This window comes from Colletotrichum tamarilloi, assembly GCF_030869305.1.
Source record: "Colletotrichum tamarilloi strain Tom-12 chromosome Unknown Scaffold_28.1, whole genome shotgun sequence".
NCBI classification, from domain to species: domain Eukaryota; kingdom Fungi; phylum Ascomycota; class Sordariomycetes; order Glomerellales; family Glomerellaceae; genus Colletotrichum; species Colletotrichum tamarilloi.
Genome location: NW_026849411.1, coordinates 386,950 through 403,129, shown reverse-complemented (window position 1 = coordinate 403,129; position 16,180 = coordinate 386,950). Strand labels below are relative to the sequence as shown.

Here is a 16,180-nt window from a genome sequence, read left to right as displayed (position 1 = left end):
TTGCTGGCATCAAGATATTGCTGGAGAATGTTCCTGGGACAGGACGCAGGTTGAGGTATCAAGCAGTGAAGCATTGTGAAGTCGGATGTCTTAGTAGCTCATTAATGAAATGATAAGATGGGTATCGCACGCATCACTGGCTCCTCAAAAACATCGCCGCGGCCCTGGTTTCCAGCACCTGCCCTTAGTCCAGCCTCTTCCACCATAGCTCTCCGCGATTGCCGCCGTCTCGTTGGGAAGAGATGCGCAGAATCTTTCCATCCTCATAGAGTGTGTAGTTGCGCGCTTGGCTGCCTCCGGCCATGGATGGGACATTGGCGACGGTCAAGGGTCCGTGGATGACTTGGCCGAAGGTTGCGTTCGCGGGGAATGCGTCGCTGATTCTGAGCGGCCCGGCATAACCGATGCTGTGCTTGCCAACAAGGGCCCAATCGGCGTCTGACTGTGAATCTTCGAAGGGAAATGTTAGGTTTGCGGGTCGGTCTTCGGGGTCTGTTGATGTGATCGTTGCCGACATGAAGCCGGACTTGCTGTAGGAGAGGATGCCGACGGGGTTGGAACCGTATGTTCTGTCTGGCACAGCTACTCCATCACGTGTGCTACACAAGTCAAGTGTTAGATTTTGATCAATCCTGTAGTTTGAACCAGTACATTCGAAGTCAACTTACGCTGAGGTGTTGAGAAGCTGGTATGTTCCCGCCAATATGGCGAGGATCTCCGTAGGCTGCATTTTGACGTGTAAATAAGGTAGTTTCTTCAAGGGCGATCGAATGAACTAGCTCAAACGGCCTCGGTAGTTATTTGAGAGAACGAAGGAAAAGGGTCTTTAAGTGATCAACTGCCATCGGAAGGAACACCGTCCGTCTACAGCTTAAAGGGCTCGCCCAAATCCAAACATGTCCGCCTCTGCACGTCCATCCGCGCGGGTTTGCCCCGAAAGGGTGTGCTTCAAGCGGTTACGTGATAGGTCACGACATCTCAAAAAGCCGTTTCTTCGGAGGCTTGAAGCAAGGGTCTCCAAGCAACTTTAATCAACCTGCTCAGGCACGCAGTCTTCATGCCATGGATTTGGAAGTAGATCGCGTGCCAAGCAATTAAACTTACGGGAATTCCCTGGGGTGCCCCCTCTACCCAAAGGTCCAGAGGCTGTGGGAGCGCTGAAAGCACCTTCCTTCGCTATCGCCATGGGTGCTAAGCGAGCAGCGGGACTGACTCGCAGATTGATGAAAAGGGTCTTTTCGCCGAGATGATGGCGAGGAAAGGGGTGGCGCGCGGCTTGAGATTGCTGTTCCGAGTTTTTACGATGGAAAAACGACGCAAGAAACGCTTCGTTTCGTCCAAAGTTCCTTCTTTCTTGGCCTTTGAAGGCTGTGTTAACTTTGAAGAACGGATTAACAGGGAGAAGTTGGGGAAATCGAACCAAAGAGCTGGAGATTTGGCTTGGCCTAGCTTGGCAACTTGGCGTAATGGAACTGTCACCGGGCGATTGTGGGGGACGTCGTGCGGGGTACTTCTTTAGTTGCATTCTTATTTCGAAGAAAAGATGAAGGCCTTAATTACTTATTACTGAACCCGACCACTCCGGAGAAGAAGCTCGAAGGTGGCCTAAGAAGGTTATGAGCCCCGAAAGCTACCCGGTCTCGGTGGAACGGATGAACCGGAAGGCGACCTGCCAAGTTTAGCAACGTACCCCTGGAGAACATGTCACGAGAATGTTAATTCCTCGCCTATCCCGTGAGGGGTCACACAAAGTGGAGGGGGGTGCACTACTTATTTTGTTACGATATTGATGAAAGACGACTCAGCTGAGCACATCAGCAAGCACATAAAGCTGAGAATTTGCCGATGGGTATATCTAATCTGGGAAAGACCAGAGGGGCTGGACCATCTTTCTAGTACTCGCACTCAAAGCACGTGACAAATGCGTGCAGTCGAAGTTCCCAGGGCTATCATACCTGAAGTACGGGGAACACCGCAGGAAGTTAACCCAAGTTCTGGGTGTCGATATTGGGCTGACGTTTGGTAACGTGTTAAGGATCAACTTCGCAGTTCTGAGGGCAACGATACACCTTAGATCTAGCTGACTTCATATCGCGCAACAACCTTACATATTGCCGCCGAATCAACATTCAAGTAGGGCTTGTATTGGGTCCAGGAATTTCATCGCATCTTAAATCCCAGCAGTACTTGGCTTCTTGTCTGATATGCCCACTCTCAAAATCACCTTTTGCGAGAAAGCTATCGCTGCAAGGCTTTGAGATGGTGACCCATGTAATACGGGAAAAGGACGGCGGAAAGTTAATGACTTGAGGACCACTTGAAAAACCAAGTATGGTCAAGGAAGCAAGGTGTGCGGGAATTCAAGACTCTCAGCATACATGTTGCGGCTCCTTGCGCGCATGGCAGAGCCCAAAATTCCAATCCCGAATGCGCATCATGACGGTAAGAGGGACAATGACATGAAGTCGCAGGACCACCTTGATGGATCTCACACTCAGATCCTCTGAAGATCAAAAGGCTTGGATGACGGATAGCGCCTATGGTTTTGCTACGTTAGATCGTTGCTAGTCGCAGCGATCAATTCCGCACCGTATCTAGTCTCACAATGATTGGATAGTAGGGCACGCCCAGCGGCTATTTACATCAGAGACTTATACACAGCCGAAGACTCAACTTGGCAGTCAGATTTTAGAGTAAAGCTCTTCTAGAATGAGACAACGTCGTCGATTCTGCTCAAGTAAAACTCCGAACGTAGTTAGGCCCGGGCGGGTAGTGTCAATTTGAGGTGCTGATCTTGAGATCAGCTTCGCATAATATTAGCGTCCCGGAACCCTCAAACAATTTTTCATCTTTCCATTTTCAAATGATAAATCGTTTATTCCGAAAAATAACACGACTTTCCAAGCGTTTTCAACTCACCCAGCCGATATCAATTCGCCAACATTAGACACAATGCCGTCCCCTCGGCTATTTGCAGCCGTCGGTGCAGCTTTGCTCGTTGCTTCCTTCGGGCTTCTTCTTACCACTTGCATATCTGTCCCCAACACAAGTTTGTCAATCTTCACATTAGAGGCGACCAGACGTGGAGCAGGTGGGTCAATTGGACCATCTATTGTTCTTGACTTCGGGCTTTGGGGTTGGTGTCAAGCAACGGCTGCCACATGGTAAGTCACGAGCGTGACACCCCACCTTGTGATAGTTCAGTATGATAAGATTTATACGAACTATCTGAGAGAAGATCGCAGTACTCACACATCATGTTCTATCTAGGCCAAGATACCCACAGGGATGTCTTAGAGTCGGAGGCTCGGCGGGCTATGATCCAGCCGCCATTATCCGTCCCATGATCATCGGGTTTCCCTCCTCGATAGAAAGCAGAGGAATGCGCGACTTGACACTAGGATTCCCATTGCCTGCTGTTGCCACTGCTACATCTGGACTGGGTCTTCTTTCTGCACTTGCCAGCCTTGTCAAACTCAACCGTCTCACAACCTTGGCCAGCGCGATTCTTGCGATTTTATCATTCATATTCGCCATATCGGCGCTTGGCTGCATTTTCTCACTGTTCGAGGAAATAAGAAAAGAGTTGCCGAGAAGTACAGATTTGCGGTTGGCTACGAACGTACGAAACTTGCACGATATCTCAACGAAATACGGGGCTTGTTCTTGGACTTTAGTTGCTGCTTGTGCCATGTTATTGCTGAGCGCAGCAGTTTTCATGTTTGCGTGGCTAGCTGAAGTGCGACAGACCCGACAGAAAGTCAGTGATGATAGCAGAGAAAAAGCCAGCTACTCGCCATCAGAGGGCAGATCATCGGGGGTGGGATCTTGAATGTTCGCGATATGCGAGAAAAAGGCGTCGCTGTCAGATTAGATGTCTCCTCGGCCCGTAAATCAGCTGGGCCGCAGGTGCTACATATATTTCTAGATACATCCAAATCCCCCATTATTTTCGCAGCATTTCGAAAATTGTCTTAATTCTCGAGGGTTCCGATAATTCAGGGGACATGTTGTGCCGTTCCACTGGCCTCCCGCAAGATAACAGCACTCGTAGCTAGCAACGTGATCTGCATGAACAGGATTCCATTTATTGACAATAAAAACACAATTGCAAGGAAATATGTCTTGCTCTCGTATTGGGACGTCAGTGGCCACGGACAACCTGATTCCAGCAAGGATGGCCATCATGAAGGAGATTGGCATCATCTTGACCTAAGGTAGAATTGATAAGTGCTGGCTTGTGGTAAGATTTCGAATAAATTGTACCGTACCACCGGTTTGAAATGATATGATATGCAGTGAATCTAATGGATGACAGGTGGATTTGATCGGTGATCGCAGGAAGATGTAAGAGGAGGCCACACAGGGTGGGTCGGTGATGGATGGCAAGTCTCTTAAGTGAGGTCGTTGATGGCAACTCCATGTTTAAACGTCGGAGAGGAAAGAAAGTACCGAAAATTTATAGGATAATTTTGATGCTCATAGGTAGCCAGCCAGGTTACGTCGGGGCCTGCCTTAATGTCCATACATGTAGGCAGCACAAGGTACTTCTGTTCAAATTGGGTTCAAAGCCTGTTCGGTCTTCCATACCTTTACCTTAACAATAGCATGAGAACACCGTTTCTTCTGCTTAGGCCGATTGCACGAGTCTTTAAGCGTATGTTGTTTCATTCTGTGTTCCTAGCACGCTGTTGATCGTTGCGCCTGCGCTGATGCATCCCGTTCCGATATACTTATACGACAAGGCGGTGACACCATTGCTTGAACTTTTTGGCATGTATTTCATGACTCTACCTTCTGTTCTTTTGAACTGTTAGGTAGCCGGAACTGTCCTGAGAAGCTCGGGTTCTGCACCTAACGGCCTTGCCTGGTATTTCAAGGTCCATGGCGACATGCCAAATACGAGCGGTTCTTCTAGAGTACTAAAGGCTTTATTGACAGATTTTAGTTATTGATGGGCCGTTAGCGATGCTTTTGCAATGTTCTGAGTAAGGCCATTTAGCAACATGTATTCGTTCAACCTGAACTTATCGAGGGCACAGTTGTGCCATCGCGGGCCTTCTTGCCCTTTCGGTCAATTTAAAGAAGGCCATGATCATGTGTTTCTCAACACACCTACCGCAGAATTGCATTATTATGCAAACTATTCGATGGATTAGATCAATTCCTAGCTGGCTCAGTATTCGAAGACGGTCATTAAGAAGACGAGACAAGGATTGCCCACGTCGAAGCAGAGAATTAGGCATCTAAGATGACATCACAAATTGAGTTCGAATTAGTACAACGCATAACAAGCCGCTGCGTACTGACTAAGCTGTCTACACGTCTGGTCAGACATCAGACGTTTCATCCTCTGGGCTACCGTCGGCAATGGCCTCGGATCTTCGGGGCGACTGTTATTGCGGACTACTTAAAGGCCGAGCTCCCCGGGATCAGAGCTTCGCAGCTTTGACAATCAGCGCATCAGGCTTTCATCCGACTACCATCGTTCTTCAGGACTCAAGCAGAACAAAACCGCCATGTCAACGGTCTTTCATGTCACTGTTCACGTTGCGCCGCAGGATGTCTCGAGATTTCTGCGGGCTGCGGAGCCGACAATTGAAAAGATGAAGAAAGAGTCCGAGCTGATGTATTTCGAGATGTATCAAGTTCATGACTCTCCTGGTACGATTACGTGGATTGAGAAATGGTATGCTTCGCCCAAGCTCATGAATGACGTTGGAGAATGTTTTCTGATGTTCTTCTAGGTCAGAGCCAGTAGACTGGATAATGAAGGTTAGTTGGAGTGGCTTCCCGTGTATGGCCTTTGGCTGATGGGTGTGATGAATCCGCAGCACCAAATGACGAAGGACTATTATAATGACTACTTTGACGCTACGGAACCGTTTTACATTGCACCGCGGGAGCTGAGAATTTTGAGCTCTCTTGGACCTCGTCATACGTATCAGAAGTCGTAAAACAGACTGGGCGCGCCTTGAAGCAATCTGGAAGCGGACTGGAGTTGAATATGGATGTAAAATAGAAGAGCTGAAAATTCATAGTAAGCAACTACCTTAATTACTGTAATTTTCCGCTTCTCGGTCTTGACTTAAACGATTATCAACGTGTTGAGCGATGATGCATATCTTGACAGGGAACGACTCTTCCATTCAATCTTACTAAACTCCTCAAATGACACGTATTTTAGAATTTTACCCTAGCTTCGCTCTTTTAAACAAATGAGAAAAGTCACCCACGCCCTTTTCAAGCCTCTATTCTGCTCTGAACTCGGGTAATAAGCGCCACCGCCGTTGCGCCCAGTTGTTTCTCAGCTTCCAATCCTTACTGTTGGGGGAGGCTTCTGTAAAGATATGTCTGGACTTCTGGCTATAACCCCGTTGCATCATATGCAGATTTAGTGCTCTATTGGCGGATATGTCGAGAAATGTCCATCACAACACTTCAAAGAGTTCTGGCCCGAAGCTGGTGTAGATTTTCAATGACTTTGATAGCCTTGTCTTCACTGGAGAGATCCGCCAGCTTCCATCTTGCGTTTCTGAATAACTTCAGTGCGACCCAGAGGAGTATGAATACAATGACCTAAGGAGTATTAGTTGGAAGCAGACGACATGATACATGTAGAGGAAGTTTGATGGTAATGCCTCACGATTAAATAGGATGATAGGAATGGGAACCAGTGGAACTTCGTCCACAAGGCAGCCCCGTTTGACACGCCTAAGATGACCATGCAGCCAGCAAGTGCAATGTAGCCTAGGAGTGGTTGACCGTGACTGCGATATGGATAATCATCTCCTGGCCCTTTGTTCCACCGCTGAACAAGAGGTATTTTGCGAGCTTCTATGGCCTTCTGATGCCTTTGAATACTATAAGATGTGAGAAATTGCACGTCCATTGCGTTAAGACCCTGCTTACCATCGGTAAAATCGAATAAAGGCGAATGATTGACAAGCCCAGACGATGGCAACGCCAACGGATCCCATCTGAGCCAATATTTCGATGAACTAGATGAGCAGGCGAGGCGTTAGTTTTGTCGAGATGATGTCCTATTTTGATAGCACAAACCTTGCCAATTTTGGTGTCTGTGTTGAACCCGCCACCTTCCTGCAAGAATGGTACCCAGCAGAATGCCAGTGCAGAGACGACCATAGCTCGCATCGGAACTTGGCTCTTGTTGGTTTGGCCTAGCCAAGCCAAGCATCTAACTACAATCCGCTGATCGTATCCACCATCAAGGCTGCTCGTGATTCCGAACAAAGTCCTGGAAGCCACATATAGGTTGGTGTTTGCGCAAGTGATGGCTGTAAAGACTAAAGCAGCATTGACCGCGTGATCGAGTCCATAGATGCCTGACCTTTGAGCCATCAAGACGAATGGAGACGAAGACTTTCTCTCTTTATTTTTACCTGAATCTTGATCTTTGCATGCGTTGTGAACCCAGCTCAATCTGGTTAACTCGCAGTTGTCTCGCTCAAACCCTAGAGTGACTAGTAGCCCGCTGACAACGTACGCTACCGTGACTAGCACAGTGACCCATACTGCGGTGAATTTGAGCGTGTTGGCAATGGAGTTCTGAACCTGTTCATGGTATGAGGGTCTACGCTGGAGCTTGTCTTTTTCTCGCAGGCGTTGACGACGAGGCTTGGACCAATGTGCTTCTAGGGCAGAAGCTGCGACAATCTCAACGCCGACATAAGCAAAAGCTGCGATCGAAGTTGACATCCTGGCTAATATCAGTACAACACAATTTGAAAGTGTCAATATCGCAGTATATTGGCTTACATCAAGGCTGTACCCCAGTCTTTCGCTGCTAGTTCATCATGAGCTTGAGGTGTTTCCCAACCTATCAACGACAGTCAGTTTTGGTGCCGAATTACAGTCGACCCGCGTACCTTTCTTGGCTTCCGATGATATCCCAGCTACTGATTGTTAGCTCAAACCTTCTTGGCCCTACGATACGAAAGGAACGTGCAGCTGTAATCCGTGTGGTCTGGGTCGGCTTTACTTACTTTTCGCATGAATGGCAATCGATATAACGATGATTGTAAACAGGAAAGTTATCTTAATACCACCAGTGATGACTTCCAGCATACCGTATTTCTGGCAATAACCTGATCAGCAATTGTATTGAGAGCCTGAAGGCAGAGACTTTGGGTCGATTGTACCCTACCTTGATGTCTAAAGTATTAAAGCAAACCAGCATGATAGGAACTGTCACATAAACCACGCCTACGAGAAAGCCCTTAATGTTGACTGACCAAAAGTTGATGTATGAGGCTGAAGATGCAATCAGAGCGGCAAATCCAACAGAGTATGTGAACCTGGTGAGCAGTCAATCTTGATGTGTGAAACGTGCAGCGGATGTGATTTCGGCCATCAAAACACGCGAATGCTTACCAGTAAGCGACACCGACAGCTATACCGAGTTCATTGTCCACAAACTCAGCGACATAGACTGACAGCGCACCCGGGATGGGCCAGATGCATAGTAGCTCAGTGATGCATTGCATGACTGCCCATGCTAGTGACCCAACGAGGAAAAAGGACAGGATCACCGCGACTGGGCCTCCGAGCTCGAGAATCTGACCTGTTCTGCCATACAATCCAGTACCGAGAGTTCCATTAATCGTGATCATCTGCTCCGACATCAGTCAGGGTTTCTTACTCAAAGATGTGCTGGAAGGGGGGTTCGAGAATCATACGAATAGTTGTATGCCGTGCAATTCTCGTCTTACGGTCTTGGCCGGCTCTGACCTCACCGTGATGTGCACGTCAACTTCTTCAGTACCTTCAACGAGAGCACTGTTTGCAGGGTCCTCCGCCGTAGGCAATGGAGAGACGCTGCCATCTGTTGGGGTTCCTCCGACTCTGGCTGAGTCTGGAGGCGAAGGGGGCCGCATGGCGCTCCGCAGCCGGATGGGTATCGACAATGGTGGCTAGCTTGGAAACAGAAAAGCTTTCGGATGGAGCGTGGTCCTGGGCTTCCTTTGCAGCGGTCAAATCAGAAATCAGATAGATGGATTACCGCATGCAACGAAGTCATTCGAATAGAATGAAATCACCAGCACGTGTCAGCTCCTGAATGAAGCTTCGAGCTTGGAATCTCAAAGCAAACGTGTGTCGGCAAGGGACACTCTGGCACGTGTCCATAGATGTCAAGGAAAAGAGGAAGAAATAGGGGATTGGCATGTTTGTCGCATTGCCTGCCTGGAGCCTTGGCTCATGACTACTGAAAAAGGCTGGCTGCTTGTGTTACCTGGCTTTGCCACGCGTGTTGGCACCACAGCCACAAGCCCTGCTTTGATATGCAAGACAGCAATATGCCAACGGGGTTGGATAGGCTTCTGCCCTAGGATAGGCCGCACATTGCTTTTTCCTGCACTTTTCTCATCGGATGAGCAAGGTGGCTTGCGAATGTAATTGTTTCATCAGCATCAGGCGTCTGCATCGTTCACCGAACCTGCCGCCCATTCAGGCAAACCATTCATGGTGTACGTACGTGTGCTAGGGAACGGTCTCTCAGAGAGCCCATGAACTCACATCACTTTGGTCATTCGCAATTAAACAGGTGTTACGTGAGTCAGATGGACGCGGGGTCTGGCTCCTGCAGGCAATGTGATGGCGAACGGTCCGCATTATGAATAGTGAGGTAGGTAATACATGGAAATGAGAAGCCACAGTGCGTATGGGAGACACAATCAGGCTGTCAATTAACGCCGAGAAAACAACACAATCTGATCAGTCCCTTGAACAAAAGGGGCTCCCGTTAGATTGGACCAGTTACGGAATTAAGGCGGAGCATTTGGCCAAGACCAACATGCTATCTATGCGACGTAACCGGCAGTGAGCCCTCTTCTGCCGCCCGCAACACGAAGGGCAGCCACGGCAGCGTACTTTGGTGCTGCATTCAAGTGTTGATTGGGTTCCAAGGCAACCAATAACCTCAACGTCTTTGCCTCACTCCCTCCATGGACCATGCCTAGAACTTCACGTTCCTAAAGAGGCAGGTGAATATTTATCGATGCTTTCCATGCGCCTTTCACGACTTATCAAGTACCACTCAATATTAGAAGTAATGAAAACCATCGAGCTCCCTTTTGCCCGAGACTGGCGAGGCATCAGACTGTTGCAGGTATTCTCCTTGAGTCAACTATGGCGCAACTTTGGTTTGCTCCGAATCGATACATAAAAGAAGACGATCTTAGAAGACTTCTGGAAGAGCTTTTCCCCTTGCAGAATGATTATCAAATACAAGTAGGCCACCTTGGTAATGCCACTTATCGCACTCGTTCACATTTACATGTAGCATCGAGGCGACAAATGGTGCTATACAGCCTCGAGAGAACTCACTGACGTAAGCCGTTCATTCCGTTGAGATTTATCTGCACTGCTGATTGGAGCCTGATAGTGGGAGCTGAGGTACAGAATTGCCAGACCGCTGCTTATTCTGAGAAAATTCAAATGCAGTAGCTAACCTAGAATACATGTAGCAAGATCACCAGGAGACGCTAAGAGATTGTTGACGTGGATTATGGATAATGAATCCGAGTCTGTCGAAGATCTGAGGCGGAGGTACGCATGGCGGAGGTGGGCTCTCGAGGCAGATTCTCCCTACGCTCAGCCTTCCGACCGGATGCTAAAAGAGGGGTAGTAGGTAGTCAGCGTGCGGTGTCACAGGCGCATTGCCTTAATAATGTGAACAAACATATCCTCTTCCATCCTTTGATATGACTCAAAACCTTCACTTATGAATTTCCGTCTGTGACATTTCGTGACCTATACACAGTATTCAGGATGGTACCGTTCCTGGAGTGCTACGTGGATGAGGTCGCAGAACCAGTGACACTCATAGATGTGATGAGAGCAGATTCGAATTCTGGCACAAATGATGTTGAGGTGACGCACCGGCGGTTCTCAAACGCGAAGGATATCCAGGAGTACTTCAAGAACCCGGAGAGCGACAATTTCAGAGATCGTTACATGTTTGCACAATTTATTTCCTAGCTTTCTTGCTGCCTTGATACTGATAACTCCCAGATCCATTTGCCAGGGACACTCATGGGACCCCCTTGAGATCACAGCCTCGATGCTAGAGTCCCTAACTGAAGCATGCGGACTAGGCACCCTAGTTTTGGATTTGACGACTAGTTTCTATCGGCGGGTTCGAGAGATCGAAGAGACGTTCTGCATCCCGTTGACAGAGTGTACAGATGGTTCATTGACTGGTAAGATGCTTTACTTAGAGAGAGTCTCAGAAGAAAGTTCAATCCTAACCCATCCCAGTAATATCCTACACCATGCGATATCCGGAGTTGAAACCGATACAAAATGACTGGGTGATGCGACAAAGCGGCATTTATCACAAGTTAGATGCCACGAAATCCCAGAACACATATGTCCTTCTGAGCCCGTCGCCCGATTCGAAATTGAAGAAGCAGGCAGAGCATGACCTTTTCAACTGTTACCAAACCATCGAAAATAATCCATTCTGGCTGCACATAATGTTTCAAGAGCTCTGCTTGCCAAACTGGAGATCTTATAATGCGAGTCTCGAGCGCAAGTTTCTTCCAATGGTGAGTTGAGAGCCGAGGCTTCAAACTACGGAAGAGTATTGAAATTCACTCTTTGTCAGGCAGACACTGCGGCTCATACCTTCATTGACGAGCTTACCGAATCACAATACAGCCATCTCACCGACCTTGCTGACCTTGAGAATCGGTTCCTGCAGACTTCGATCATTCTCACTGCATCACAGGATGTAATCGATTGCCTCACTACCATCTGTGCTGATCTGAGAGATCTGAGCATGTCTTGCGAAAAACAAGTTCAGATATTGAAGCGTCGATTCCAGCACGGCCAGCGCATGTGCGCCGCCAACCACAGGACGGCGACGTATCTGCATCAACGTTCCAGAACCACTGCACAACTTTTGGCAAATGCGCTATCGTTCCGCGAACAGCTAGAGTCCAGAGCTCAAAACAATAACATGCTGTCGCTCAACAGGTCGGCCGTATTTATCACAACTCTCACGTTGTTATACTTGCCGCCTTCTTTCATCGCCGTAAGTGAAAATACCGGAGGAAGTGCCAGTATTCTATGAACCTCGTTGACTTGTGGTGAACAGACGTTTTTTGGAATGAACTTCTTCGATCTAGACACGGACACAGGTCGAATTGTTGGAAGCTCAATGATATGGATCTTCGTCCTTAGCTCAGGCATTTTGACAGCGATCACATTCACAGTCTACCGCTTGCTTCTTGGCGGAAATATGGATGCTCGAGTTACCGAAACGGCCAGACGATTACATACATGGGGGAAGCATCAAATCCAGCATTTAGGTCGGAAACGAGGTCTGCACGGGGAGAAGATGCCGCATGCCAGTGTTTGATTTGTGAGATAGTATCCGTACAACGGCTGAGAATGTGATAGTAGGATCTCATGCGAGACATGAATTAACGTGGCAACAAAATCTTATATACAGCACTCCTTTCGAGAGAAACTAGAGCTGTGACAAGCACAACTTTTTCCCCGGTTTCTTCCTTATCGAGCACTTTCAACATGGCTTCGTCCGAATCTGATAGTCCACCGAGTTCTACAATCTTATGGACAGAAGGTTGAACGTGGAAACCCGTCCGCGTAATACGCAGCAGAGATATTCTATGGTCTGCTGGCTGCCGACCCAAGGCTATAAAGGTCTCATCTGTTCTGTCGACGATGATTTTGAGCAGTCTATACCTATCGATGATATTCGGCACTGAATCCTTAGCAGTACCTACCGGCCCAGAGAAGCTAATCTCATACATTTGCTTCTCGTGAGCAATAACGACCACACCGGACTTGTTGTGAAAGTGAGCACTTGTCGTGAACAGACTGGAGGTGTTACCACTGGGTCCCTGTCTACGTCGTCAGCGAACATCCATAATGGTATCCGTCAATCTAACACTGCTGACCTCAGGCCTGAATGTAAAGCTTCCAAATCTAGGCTGATCAACACTTCCAGCCCCAAAATGGGTTATTGAAACACTCTTGATTGATACCGTGTGACTTTGATTTCTCGGACGAATAACAATGTACCCTTCTGATGGATTCTTCATACACAAATGAAGGATTTCAGAAACGGGCCATTTGAGAGAAACCCTTTTTTCATCTGCGAGAAATGCATCTTCATTTTCGGGTTCATGTCTACGAGTATGTTACTGATAAATATGGCTTCATCGAAAACTACTAAAATATTGACTAACCTCGTCTCTGAGCTCAATAGCAATGGTTGCCTGACACGAGCTCTGAATAGAATGCTCCGACTGCTATCATTGTTGTCTTCTGTGATCCAAAAGAGCATGTTACTAGATCCAACGAGGGCGAGCTTGTGGGCCACGTTCGAAAGATTAAGGATGTTAGGGGATTCCTCCAAACTGGCAGACGCAGCTTGGCCGCCCTGTATGCGAAAGATGAAACACTAAACAATGCAAGTCAGCTAACCTAAGCAGGATATCTCGAATCACCAAAACTACTGACATTAGATTCTCTGCTCGTCGTAGTCGCAATTAGGTAACGGCCCGATATTTCGGCAGCCTTCCAAAATCCATTGCCATCTTTAAGTTTATACCTTCCGATAGGGCTGAGAACGTTCTTTCCTACATTTTCGGTAGACGCCGATGTAAATAGAAATAGCCAGGAGTCGCTCCAATAGATGATCGAACCATCTAGAGAGATATTACAGCCTCTGAGGCTAACAGGTGTTGAGATTCCCAACATCCATTGCTCAACACCATCTTTACTTGTGGTGCTTTTAATTCTCCTTTCTCAATTAGCAATGAGACGATTAAGATATTCGATTAGGAGCAAGAACTCACTCTGGCAGTGATATGAGCTTGTCTAGCAAGCGCTGCTTCGACTTCAGCTCCTCGGCCAATCCTTTTGGGACTGCTGTTCCCTTGTACCTCTCAACCGTCTCTGCCAAGTGTTCTGCTACCATTTTGGCATCACATCGATCCTTCTGGACTGGTTGAAGCACCCTGTTCTCCAGGAAATCAAGCATGAAGCTCACTGGCCTCTTTTCTAGAGTATTGCGGGAGTTGGCTTTGGCGATGAGCTTTCTGTGGCATTGCTTCACTGCTGGGCAAACCCTATAGCCTAGAACAATGCTCTTCTTGAAAAACTCCTCCGAGTTTCCGTTTTCTTTGCGCCTCGATTCGTGGTATTGTTGGATTCCTTCTGCGCCTTCTTCTAGATACGTAAAAAGAATGCTGATGATGCATCCAAGCGACCAGACATCGCTCTTTTGATTCATACTTCTTTCAGGCGAAAGAGCCTCGCTAGGAAGGTATGTGCCCATACCAACACGGCCTTGAGTTCCGGACATCGTATCAGAATGAGTGTTTTTGTTGAACATCGTATTGAAATCAATATCCCGTTCTCCAACATTTGACGAAGTTGGGTTATGGGGCATCTTGACTCTGGACATCCCAAAATCGCTTACTTTCCAAATCAAATCTTCTTCATGACTTCCTTGGCGCGTGTCCTTGAATATCAGAATGTTGCTGGGTTTCAAGTCCATATGATAACACACCATCTTCTGCATGTCGGGCGTCTTCATTTGCGTATGAAGAAAATGTAGCCCGTCGGCGAGACCCCATGCAGATTTGAGGCTTCGTATTCTGGCATCGGCGCCCAGTTTCGGCCCGGGATCCCTGACCATCAAATAGTTCTCCAGGCTGTCGATTGCAAGCTCCATAAAAAGACTGAATCTCAATGGGTTAGTCCCGATTTCGAGAGTGCCAATACTCTCCAGAATGTTGTCGTGCTTTGATGTACTTCGAAGAATTTTCCTCATAGTCTCAGCCTCCTCCCTAAAGTTGATGGCAGACTTGACCTTGTAGTCTTTGCGTGCCAACGCTTCTGGTTCGGGATTTGCGTATCCCTTGACCACGAAATGGCCTTTTGCGACCACGACCTTGTAAACATCTCCGTAAGACCCAGATCCCAAGTGCTTCTCCTCAAGCCATGGAAGCCGGCAAGTGTCAAGACTCTTCACAACAGTTCCAATCTCTTTAGGTCCACTGCGAATGACGACTGTAGAGAAACATGCTTGGTTCTTGTAGAATAAGTCCACGGTCGTATCATCGGAGCCAAAAACTTCCTCGAGGAAAGTCCGATCTGCTGGTAGAAGGCTTCGCCGAGAAGTGTGGGTGGTGGCGCTGCTCGAGCTCATGTAACCTGTCCCGGTAGTTCCACAAACAAGCTTCATAGTGAAAGATTGCGCCGCTTCCACAGGGCACATCGCGAACAACAGAACTGCAAGGAAGTCGTGGAGGTGTCTGTGTTGCACCAGCTTGGAAAATTCATGCTTGTCGATCCCAAAATTTGGCTCCTCCGTACAGCCAGTGATAAGAGTCTCGAAAAGGTCTTCCAGATTTCTTGGGGTGAGCACCTCTTTCGCGGTATCTGTGGTAGCAAATTGTTCGTTGTTGCTGTCGCCTTTCATTAACTTATCGCGTAGTTGTTTGTAGATGTCGCGGCGAAACGCATCGTAACTCGCCATTTCTAATCACTTTAGAGAAACCAGGTTCAGAAACGTCAAAGGAGAAGATGCGGTATGGAGGCCGTGCGATGGGACGCGCATGGCGATAACGAGGGTGACATGACAGATTGATGAGAGATGATTGCAAGAGGGAAGCTGACGAGGCTCCGGGGATGAAGGACGTTGGAAGAACGAGGTAAGGGAGGTACGCAGGTCAGCAAGAGGCAGCCAAGCTAAACACTCGCACCATCGCGTGACGGCTGGTTGGCAGGTGACAGCCATCCATCATGTCCTACCACCTGTTCATAACACACATGCAGCTTATTGCACAGCACAATCAGTGGCACAGATAGGCGAATGTTGACAACCTGGTGCTCTCAGAAGAGACCGCTTGCCTGAAATGGATTGTCTGATAAGGGGGCGATGCGAAACGCCACTCGTTTATGATTCGTCAAATTCCGAGACAAAAGTGCCGTGTATGATGCAAACTGAGTTACTGAGCCAATTAACTGTCGAGATATCATTGACACAACTGCACTTGAGGTGTCTTGGAAGCCTGAAGCTCTTTACTTGTAAAGTTCAACTATGTGGAAGACCACATTCTTCTATGCCCAGCCTTGTATCAACGTCAAACACGCCGCAACCTCACCGCCGTCCATTGCA

At 47.9% G+C, this 16,180-nt stretch overlaps 8 protein-coding genes across 8 annotated transcripts; 3 read left to right on the top strand and 5 right to left on the bottom strand.

The window, feature by feature from the left end:
- Nucleotides 1–184: 184 nt before the first annotated feature.
- Nucleotides 185–730, bottom strand: CTAM01_08307 (uncharacterized protein; the record flags this gene model as incomplete). Its single annotated transcript, XM_060524328.1, has 2 exons — nucleotides 185–599; nucleotides 669–730. 2 exons carry the CDS (start codon nucleotides 728–730, stop codon nucleotides 185–187), a joined length of 477 nt encoding a protein of 158 aa, XP_060381171.1.
- A 2,222-nt stretch (nucleotides 731–2,952) lies between these two features.
- CTAM01_08306 (uncharacterized protein) lies at nucleotides 2,953–3,832 on the top strand (the record flags this gene model as incomplete). Its single annotated transcript, XM_060524327.1, has 2 exons — nucleotides 2,953–3,164; nucleotides 3,271–3,832. 2 exons carry the CDS (start codon nucleotides 2,953–2,955, stop codon nucleotides 3,830–3,832), a joined length of 774 nt encoding a protein of 257 aa, XP_060381170.1.
- A 92-nt stretch (nucleotides 3,833–3,924) lies between these two features.
- Nucleotides 3,925–4,206, bottom strand: CTAM01_08305 (uncharacterized protein; the record flags this gene model as incomplete). Its single annotated transcript, XM_060524326.1, has 1 exon — nucleotides 3,925–4,206. One exon carries the CDS (start codon nucleotides 4,204–4,206, stop codon nucleotides 3,925–3,927), a length of 282 nt encoding a protein of 93 aa, XP_060381169.1.
- Nucleotides 4,207–5,519: 1,313 nt separating this feature from the next.
- CTAM01_08304 (uncharacterized protein) lies at nucleotides 5,520–5,814 on the top strand (the record flags this gene model as incomplete). Its single annotated transcript, XM_060524325.1, has 2 exons — nucleotides 5,520–5,689; nucleotides 5,748–5,814. 2 exons carry the CDS (start codon nucleotides 5,520–5,522, stop codon nucleotides 5,812–5,814), a joined length of 237 nt encoding a protein of 78 aa, XP_060381168.1.
- A 627-nt stretch (nucleotides 5,815–6,441) lies between these two features.
- Nucleotides 6,442–8,897, bottom strand: CTAM01_08303 (uncharacterized protein; the record flags this gene model as incomplete). Its single annotated transcript, XM_060524324.1, has 10 exons — nucleotides 6,442–6,579; nucleotides 6,647–6,863; nucleotides 6,913–7,001; nucleotides 7,063–7,720; nucleotides 7,780–7,840; nucleotides 7,890–7,916; nucleotides 8,007–8,097; nucleotides 8,195–8,318; nucleotides 8,395–8,633; nucleotides 8,733–8,897. 10 exons carry the CDS (start codon nucleotides 8,895–8,897, stop codon nucleotides 6,442–6,444), a joined length of 1,809 nt encoding a protein of 602 aa, XP_060381167.1.
- A 1,894-nt stretch (nucleotides 8,898–10,791) lies between these two features.
- Nucleotides 10,792–12,097, top strand: CTAM01_08302 (uncharacterized protein; the record flags this gene model as incomplete). Its single annotated transcript, XM_060524323.1, has 4 exons — nucleotides 10,792–10,979; nucleotides 11,035–11,222; nucleotides 11,281–11,570; nucleotides 11,630–12,097. The coding sequence occupies 4 exons, from the start codon at nucleotides 10,792–10,794 to the stop codon at nucleotides 12,095–12,097; spliced, it is 1,134 nt and encodes a 377-aa protein (XP_060381166.1).
- A 352-nt stretch (nucleotides 12,098–12,449) lies between these two features.
- On the bottom strand, nucleotides 12,450–13,091 carry CTAM01_08301 (serine/threonine protein kinase; the record flags this gene model as incomplete). The annotated part of the gene is made up of 2 exons (XM_060524322.1): nucleotides 12,450–12,890; nucleotides 12,948–13,091. 2 exons carry the CDS (start codon nucleotides 13,089–13,091, stop codon nucleotides 12,450–12,452), a joined length of 585 nt encoding a protein of 194 aa, XP_060381165.1.
- Nucleotides 13,092–13,846: 755 nt separating this feature from the next.
- Nucleotides 13,847–15,538, bottom strand: CTAM01_08300 (serine/threonine protein kinase; the record flags this gene model as incomplete). The annotated part of the gene is made up of 1 exon (XM_060524321.1): nucleotides 13,847–15,538. The coding sequence occupies one exon, from the start codon at nucleotides 15,536–15,538 to the stop codon at nucleotides 13,847–13,849; it is 1,692 nt and encodes a 563-aa protein (XP_060381164.1).
- Nucleotides 15,539–16,180: the final 642 nt, after the last annotated feature.